We start from the raw sequence: 9,478 nt of genomic DNA, 5'->3' as shown, positions 1-9,478 counted from the left end.
TTGGCCATGAGACTTTACACCACTTCCTGATCTTCCAGGCGTTACACCTGTGCTTGGGTAAAGTCCCCTCTATCGATGGCAATAAACACGCTTGGTCAAATGTCAGTTAACCTCAAAACTGATATATATATTTACTGAGCGATTTTGTTAAATGAATGAATATGACAATTGCAAATAGCCTAAGACTGCAAATAAAGAATAATGTACAATGGAGTTACTGTGAGCTCAAAACGATAATCTAGGATAGACTATTTGGAAAATCCATTAAAGAGAAGGTAAAACCTTAAGGGTATTAAGAAAGATGGATGTACCATGAGCTAATAGAGCCAAACAATGTTTTTAGAAGAAAAAAAAGATGGATGGGACTTGGGTTATTGGACATGACAAGGGCTGTCGAGCTGGGATAAATTTAAAAAACAATACCGAAATGGTGGTGGGTATGACTTTTGGGGGTAGTAAGTACTCTCTATTAGAGGGGAACGCGTTTGTGTTGGAGAGAGCGGAACGTAATTTTGAAGTTAGACTGTTGATTCTTCAGCAGATGGGCATGCTGGGGAGTCGTGTTCAGGGAAGCATTATGTCAGTGAGTTATTAGATTTTGTGAAGAGCTCTTTGAATGATCTTAACTCTGAATTGACAGAAATTTTAAAATATTAAGAGTGACACATGTAATTGTTTTGGCTATAGCTTTGCAAGAACGTGTAAACCATTGGCCAGCTTATTAGAGCACGTTAACTAATACTGCATTTCAAATTGTGTGCTCATTTATAATACCAGATAACTTTCAATTGCAGATTTAGTACCTCAAAACAGACTCTTATGTGGATTCCAGATTCCTTTTTTTCCAGGTATTTCATAATTTTCTTCATTACTGTTCTTAATATACTTAGTATTTATCAAAATAGTAAGGATTTTCTTTGTTAATATTTTTTTCTCAAACTAAAATTCTTAACTTTTAAAATAGAATTATTTTTCCGTTTTTTGTTTGAATAAAGTTTCCTTCTTAACTGCAGAAAAAAAAGACAAAATAATTTTTGTTTTTATTTTGCTTTGGAGATAAGATGGCTCATTTATATTGATCATTAACATTTGATAAAGAATTAGGACATTTATTCAAACTCAGATTTTAAAAACTAACAGGCTTATTATTGTGACTTCTAGCTTGCTGAGTGGGAGAATTTCAACACTTCGAGATGAAACTGGTGCTGTAAGTATAATGTGCAGTGTTTCCAAATTAGATTAATGCTTATGTTTGATCCTTATTATATAGTGGCTCTTAGAAAGCTAACATTTTAATAACCACTAAATGAAAGTGAGATAATCTACTTAAAGTTTATTTTTTTGTCATGCTTAGAGTGTTTCTATATGTATAGAACTCTAAATAGTAAATACGAAATATATCAATTCAATGTTCATAATTAGATTGTAGGATATGAGTTTGCATTGTCAACAGAGTACTTTTAATCAGTAATTAAAACTAACAGTAAGTAGATTAATGTAAACACTAAAATATTTTGATATTGAATTAGAATGGTATAAATTGTAAATAGGAAAGTTCTACTTTTTTTTAAATTTTTTTAAATATTTTTTTTATTGATTTTTTACAGAGAGGAAGGGAGAGGGATAGAGAGTTAGAAACATTGATCAGCTGCCTCCTGCACACCCCCTACTGGGGATGTGCCCGAAACCAAGGTACATGCTCTTGACCAGAATCGAACCCGGGACCCTTCATTCCGCAGGCCGATGCTCTATCCACTGAGCCAAACCGGTTAGGGCCTACTATTTTTTATTTTGGAGTAATAACCTTATGAATTTGTACAGCAACGGTGGAATGAGGGAAGTAAAGAACTATTATGTTTCAGTACAAAAGGAGTCGGTTTATGCATTAAAAAAGCGGTTAGTTGGTACAGCAGCATGTACAGTACATGTCTCCTCCCGGAAGCAGAAGGGCTTTCTGTTTGGAGGCAGCACTGTGGCACAGGTGTCTATCTGCTTTGGTGATATTTGCAGCAAAAGCAGGCTTGCCTATTTGAGGTTATAAGAAAGACATCCGTAATAAGATCTCCACAAATCTGTCGTGTTTCTTCAACTTCTGATTGGTTCTAATAAGAAGAAAAGCAAAAATGTATGAAGGTAGAAGAACTTCATTCATTGATATGCATAACTGACCATGGGAAAAAGAGTTTTGTTACCATTCCCCTAGTTAACTTACATAAGCTTTAAAAGATGTTCAGTTTTATGGTTAGAGCTTTTGTAATTGATTCAAGACTGTTGGTACATATTCCTGTGAAAAGTTATCAATTATGTATTTCATTCAAGTACATTATTTCGGTGATGCCCATGTAAGTCGCAAGTTATGTAAGTCACCATCACTGTCACCAGTAATTAATAATAGAAGAAAGTATTATTTATGTTTATTATTTTCAAAGTATTCACTGAATTCTAGAATATTTCAGATAAAAATGTTCTCTCCAGTGTTAATTTTACCAAAAATCTCAAAGTAAATGAGAGAACTGACTTATTAGATACCATTTTCCTACATATTAAAATGCATCAATTTAGCAATAGCTTTTTTGGAGGAGGTCAGACACTGCCACCTCAGATGTATTCCAGGGAAATACAGTAGTTCAGTAATTCAGTCTTTGTTCCCTAAGTGAGACTTACAGACATCGAAGTTAGAAGCTGCAGTTATACTTGGAGCATCATTTCAGATGTTTATTAAAACAGTCCATCATTTGCAGATATTTATTGATAGAGACCCGGCAGCATTCGCACCCATTTTAAATTTTCTTCGGACAAAAGAATTAGACTTAAGGTAAGAAGTGCATCCTTTTACAGTCTTATTGATAAATTTTTTTTGGCATATTTTATGAAGGTAAAGTTTTGTTCTTACAGTACTATTTCGTTTGAAAGTTTTCTCTGAATTAAACTTTCCTAGGTGGAGGCCTCCGCCATCCCTGCCTCCAGCCAGCAGCTAGCAGCCTCCTGGCCAGTTTCCCCCACTTCATTCTTGCCTCCCTACCATTTATTTCCCACACTGTCTTCTAAAAATACAAGTCTGATCTGGTTACCACACTCCTGAAAATGTCTGGTATATGTTACCGGGTTCGTGGCTAAGGATTTCGGTATTTTACACTGTTTCTTAAGGCTCTCTCTAATCTGACCCTTGCTTAATTCCTCTTGCTTCAATACTTGCAACCTTTTCATCCTGATTTCTTTCCTGGTCTCTGCTGTGTCCACCTAATACATGTAGTCTTAGCAATCATTACACTCACTCTGGAGTCTGTCTTCCATTAGACTTACATTCCAAAAAGGCGAGCACTGCTCACTGTATATCCCAGGATCTAGTTGTATTTGATGTGAGGGAGAGGGAGATTGTGGATAAATGAAGGATCATTTAAACTATTTTAACCTTGCCAGGGTCTGGATTCTTACCAGGGAGCTACAGTTTCATTTGTATTGTACTGTTCTTTTATTTCCTAATTTCTTAATGAGCGTTCAGTAAGAGTGTATTAACATTTTATAGTCACAGCTTTTGAAATCCCAGCTGTATCCTTGAGCCGCTTCTTTATAATATTATCTACCTTTGCTTACGTTCACTAGAATATGAGCTTGAAGGCAAGAACTGCTCTCTGTCTGGTTGGCTCCTGCTGTGTTCCCATTGTTAAAGACGGTGCCTATAGTAGCTGCTCAGTAAATATTTATGGAAGGAATACAAGAGATTGTTGGGTCTGTTTGTGTGGGGCTTGGCCTGGCGTTGGGTGGAAGTGGGAAGAATATTACTAATTATTTCTTTATAAAAGTAACATTATTTTGACCCATGGCACTTGATGGATTAAAAAAGCCTAACCTTACTGCTAGTCAGTGTCCTTGTGACTACTCCACAGCCAGATAACCCATGAGAGAGAGAACTGGTTTAAATATCTGTATTACCGACTGCCTTCCTGTCAGTTACTGGCCTTTTTATTTCCACGCGACTGTACTGGGACATCTTCATGAGGCTGGCCTTTCCCCCACTTTCTGTTTTGCTTGTTTTTTGTTCTGTTTCTGATGAGGTCATTTATCTGACTTTATTCATTCACTGGGTATTTATTGCATAATAGTTATGTACAAGTGCTGTGCTAGGCGTGGTGCAAGGTACACAAAAATAGATTCAAAATAGATCCTGCCTAGGGAGCTTACAGTATAATCGGGAAGGTTAAATATGCATAGAAATGATGGTCATAAAAAGTGAGTCCATTAATGCCATAGAGGAATGATGCGGTACTAACCCTGATTGCTCAGTTAGTTGTCATTTCATCTGTGTGTGAATGGTTTTAAAGTAAGAGAATGTTTTTGTTGGAGTGCAGCTTTTTTTATTTAGACTTTTTCAAATGGTTAAGGATATTGGAATAAAGCAAATTTTAAAGTTTCACACTAAGCACCTACGTCTTTTCTTTTTGCTTCAGATGCTAATCTGAGTTGCACTGATGGAGGACTCATGTCCTTTGTTTTTTTTGTAGGGGAGTGAGTATTAACGTTCTCAGGCACGAAGCTGAGTTTTACGGAATCACTCCGTTAGGTATGTGTTCTGATGTTCCTACTTACGGTTTGACCCTTTGTGCACAAAACTGCCCCAATACCCTGTGTCCTATGCCAGGTCCTAGTTTGGGACAGACTCGGTCAGTGTGGGTTTTCATGGCAAGAAGATGTTAGCAGCTGGTTTAACTCACATCTGCTCCTGTCCCCATGTCCTCTCACGGGAGAGCGAGGCAGCGGAGAGCTGCTTCTGGGGTGCGTGCAGCTGACAGGTGTGTCTGGCGTTTTCAGTGAGAAGGCTCCTGCTGTGCGAAGAGCTGGAGCGCTCGTCCTGCGGCAGCGTCCTCTTCCACGGCTACCTGCCCCCACCAGGTACTTGCACTGTGCTCAGTCCTTCTGGGTGCTTGTTCTCATGAAGGGTATGTATGGGGAGAAAGAAGACCTAGTCTTTGATTCTTTCTGACCTATGAACCTACTAGGAATGGTGAGAACTTTAATTGTGATAGAAGTTAAGTCAGCACACGTTCAGGCAGCTACATGCCGGAGTGTGTTGGTGCCGGCCAGCAGGCTTGTGAGCTAGAAGATCTCTGTGGCCACCACTCAGCTCTGCCGTGCACACTGCAGAGAGGAGGGACGTGACCGCTCTGTACAACTTCACTTCCATAAACAGCCACCGGCGGCCTGGGCCGGGGCCCTCCTGCCCACCCGATGCCAGATCACTGGCAGTCCGTCTCCTGTGAGAGCCCAGGTCTGCACAGGTGTGTCCGGTGCAAGACGGGCAGGTGTGCTGCACGTCACCTCCACCCACTTCAGGTAGAAGAGTTCTGCCTTCCCGTGGCCCCTGAGCAGGGTTCATCCCGTCGCTCCCCTGCCGAATAGAGACCGCGAACGTCTGGGGCAGTTCAGCTCTAGAGCAGCTTGAAGGTGACTAAGACCTAGTCACTGCAGTGGAGACACTGGCGTGGACTGAATTAGTGGTGGATTTCACTGCCCTAGAGCTGGTGGAAGTGGAGTATAATATGATAAAGCTTAATCTCATTTCTGTATACCATCTGTTGAAAGTTTTATTTATTTTTTCATATTTTTTAATGGTAATTAGATTGCAGTACATTGCTGTATTGGAAAATATATGTTGACTATAATGAACTGCATGTTTTAATGTCTGGTATAATGCAAAATTTTAAATTGTTTCAGGTGAACTTAGAAATAAATAATCTTACTTCCTTTCGTAGGTATTCCTAGTCGTAAAATAAACAACACAGCTAGGTCCTCGGCCGAGTCTAGGAATGGACTGAACTCTGTGGAAGGTGAGGCTCGGGGAGGTGGTGCCCAGCCCGTCCTCTCTGCCTCTGGCGAGGAGCCTGCCAGGCTAGGTAAGGGTGATGACGCAAATAGACAATGCATGTGCTTAGTTCTAGCTGATATTGAGGATGTACAGAGATGTACTTTTTGCCTCACCTTGCTTTTAATTCAGATTTATCATTTATATCTTAAACTGTAATCTAGCATGTAATTTTTGTATAAAAAGTATGTAAGTCCTGTTTGCTGTAAGTCTGAAGTGCAGAGGTTCACAGACTTTTGTGTGAAGGGCCAGATAGTAAATATCTCGGGCTTCGTGGGCTACCGGGCTCTGTTGGAGCCGCAGCTCTGCTGTGGTGGCGTGGAGCAGCCACAGACGGTGTGTAAACACGTGTGCACGGCTGTGCTCCCGCAGAACTGCCAGGACAGACAGAGGACTGGGGGCGGGGGGAGGCCTGTGCTGTACATAAAATATTTCCTTCTTTAAATTGGCAGGATTTCCTGTGGACCCACGCAAGGTGCTGATCGTGGCTGGCCACCACAACTGGATCGTGGCTGCCTACGCCCACTTCGCTGTCTGCTACAGGTACTGTGCAGGTCCTCATGGCTGACGTTGCTTTTAATTTGGGGGGTAGTTTCAGTGATTGTGATTTTTATATGCGTAGATTGAAGAGCTGTTTCTTCCAGCTGTCAAATTTTCCCAATTCTCACTTCTGTATCTCTGTTAGATTTAGTTTGCTTTTATTTTCATAGCTAAGTTGGTCAGTACTGCTGGTGGCCTTATGTCTTAGATCATTCCCAGACAGTATGAAGTTACAGTGGGGCCTTGACTTACGAGTGTCCTGACTAACGAGTTTTTTTGAGATACGAGCCATCTCTTGGCTGATTTTTTGCTTTGAGTTGCAAGCTCAAAAAAATTCGGGTTATGAGCCAGCTTCAGATACCCCACCGCTAGTTGGCGCACCGAACGTCACAGTGATTTGACATACGAGTAATTTGAGTTATGAGCTCCGTCACGGAATGAATTAAACTCGTAAGTCAAGGCCCCACTGTACTTCTTGCTTATTAGATACCTAGCTTCTGAGCCACTTAACTATTGTGGGAACCGACCCGGAGGGATTATGACCCAGCCTCGTGCTTTTCTGTCTGCAGTGTTTCAGTCTCTTGTGCTTCAAGTAGCGAGGGGTAAGGCTCCATATGGGTGATGACAAACACGCCATTGAGAGTGAGGTGGTGACACAGGACAGTCGTGGGCAGAAGTGATGTCTTTTAATGTGTGCGGTGCGTGAGACTTTCCAGAGGGAGTTTGGCTTTTACTAATTCTTTCTCAGAAAGTAAAAGAAGTGAGGAAGAATGTAGACCACTGGATTTTATTTTTAATTGGAGAAAGGATGGGTTCCTAGTACAAAATCACAATTGCAATGAGAAATGATGATGACAGAGAATGGTATAGAACAGTGGTTGGCAAACTGCGGCTCCCGAGCCACATGTGGCTCTTTGGCCCCTTGAGTGTGGCCATGAACTTTCAATCGCACTGTACCTGCGTGCCCGCATGTAGTATTTTGTGGAAGAACCACACTAAAGGGGCTACAGTTTGCCGACCACTGGTATACAAGCACAAAGTAGTAGAACCATTTTGTGCTTCTATCCCAGTGGTTGGCAAACTGCAGCCCCTATAGTAGTAGAACCATTTTGTAGTAAAAGTACAAAATAGTAGCTTGGACCAGCGGTCGCCAACTGGTGGTCTGTGAGGTCCGAAAGGTTGGCAATCGCTGGCTTAGACTATGATACCATTTAATCTAATTGCTGAAAAATCAAAAGAAAATGTATTTTGACACTATTATGTTTAAGAGGAAATAGCCACAATAGATTAAAAAATATTTAGAATGTCTTCTACAGATTACAGATACATTTTAAAGAATCCTTGATGTATTTTTTTAAAATCTGAGTTATGGTAGGTTTGCCATAGGTGGTTTAAAAAAAAGCCTTTTATATCAGTAACCTCCGCCTTTTATTTCAGTGCAATAGAGGTTCAGTGGAAACTCCATTTTGAGAGCACTGTGTATAGTTTTCACTGAAGTTGAATAACATGGAAGTGATTTTGTAGATGATTTCCTTTGGGGATGACTCTCATGGGAAGCAAGAATGATTAAAAAGAAAAAATGAATTTGGGGGAGTGTTATTTGAACGTGTTGGCACACAGATCTGACTTGCACAGACCATTTCATCTGTGGAGTGGCACGTGCGTCTCTGTGTTGAGGGATTCCAGGAGAGCTGTGAAGCGGGCGTGCCGAGTGCCATCTGCATTGCACAACAGCGCTACAGACGCCTGCCTGCCAGACGGACACGTGCTGTTGCGCAGTCAGTCCCTGAGTGACAGGTGGGGGGAGGGTGCAGCGGCATTTCCTGCTCTTTAATTTTGACCGTAACCTTTCTGTGCCTTCATGAGTGTCAGTGATGTCAGAGCCCAGGCAGAGAGTGACAGGGAAAGAACTGAGGGCCCCATGGAGTTCCTAACTTACTCAGCACAGGGGCAATAAGTTTTCCAAAAGAAGAAACTCAAATTGTTTTAAGAGGGTAATTTTTCCTGCAAGTTGTTTTTCCACTGCTTTATATACCAACTAGAGGCCCAGTGCATGAAATTCGTGCACGGGTGAGGTGTCTCTCAGGCCGGCCTGCATCCTCTCCAATCTGGGAGCCTGCCTGATTGCCCCTAACTGCTTCTGCCTGCCAGCCTGATTGACGCCTAACTGCTCCCCTGCTGGCCTGATCACCCACAACTGCCCTCCCATGCCAAAACCCACCTCCACCGGGACCTGTCTCCTCCGCACGAGGCCATCTTGTGGTGACGTTGCGTGCAAGGGCATGAGGACCACCTAGGCCCATGGTCGGCAAACTGCGGCTCGTGAGCCACATTTGGCTCTTTGGCCCCTTGCCTGTGGCTCTTCCTAAGCCTTAGGAGTACCCTAATTAAGTTAATAACAATGTACCTACCTATATAGTTTAATTTTTTTATTTTATTTTTATTTATTTTTATTGCTTAAAGTATTACAAAGGGTATTTTGTGGAAACTCAAAGACCCTGGAATACACTGGAAATGGCTGAAGGGAATTTGGGGGGATAACAGATATGTTCTAAAACTGGATTTTGGTGATAGCTGCACCACTTTATAAAAGGCTAAAAATTACTGATTTGTACAGTCATTTATGTAATCTCGGGAGAACACTCTTATGAAGGATTGAGAACCAGGCCCTTACTCAGAAACATAGCCCTATTTTATAACATTGATCCTATTTTTTTTTTTTAAAAAAAGGCGATTTTATTCTTATGAATTAAACTGTAGGCCTCCTCTCTGGGAAAATAACCTGCTGGGAATGTGTTAACTTTTTTTAATTTGTTCATTTATATCAGATCCTTTTTTTCCCCCTTCATATTAACCCTTTAAGAACTTCCTATAAAAATCCACTATAGAAACACTCACTTGAAATATTCTTTATTATTGATGAAATATCATCTCAGTGTGTTGCTCACGGTTTAGATCGGTGCCTGCTATAGTGTGGCTTCTTAGAGTCATAACATCCCAGACAGAGAAGGATAAAGCTATTTCTTGGTGACTTGACAGAAAATCTATCACATAAAAATATATTTATATGTGAAAGCC

The 9,478-nt window shown here is 41.1% G+C and overlaps 1 protein-coding gene across 1 annotated transcript in view; it reads left to right on the top strand.

Moving 5' to 3' along the window:
• Positions 1 to 734: 734 nt before the first annotated feature.
• Positions 735 to 9,478, top strand: part of KCTD3 (potassium channel tetramerization domain containing 3) — a 29,590-nt gene continuing 20,846 nt past the window's right edge. Inside the window, exons 1-7 of the mRNA XM_006761289.2 lie at positions 735 to 848; positions 1,162 to 1,207; positions 2,742 to 2,815; positions 4,503 to 4,561; positions 4,810 to 4,890; positions 5,751 to 5,891; positions 6,313 to 6,403. Coding sequence (XP_006761352.1) covers positions 820 to 848; positions 1,162 to 1,207; positions 2,742 to 2,815; positions 4,503 to 4,561; positions 4,810 to 4,890; positions 5,751 to 5,891; positions 6,313 to 6,403 — 521 coding nt within the window. The 5' untranslated portion in view covers positions 735 to 819. The remainder of the gene's footprint in view (positions 849 to 1,161; positions 1,208 to 2,741; positions 2,816 to 4,502; positions 4,562 to 4,809; positions 4,891 to 5,750; positions 5,892 to 6,312; positions 6,404 to 9,478) is intronic.

This window comes from Myotis davidii, unplaced genomic scaffold (assembly GCF_000327345.1).
Source record: "Myotis davidii unplaced genomic scaffold, ASM32734v1 scaffold174, whole genome shotgun sequence".
Taxonomy (NCBI): domain Eukaryota; kingdom Metazoa; phylum Chordata; class Mammalia; order Chiroptera; family Vespertilionidae; genus Myotis; species Myotis davidii.
Note: the sequence above shows the minus strand (reverse complement) of the source record. Positions and strands in the feature narration are given on the sequence as shown.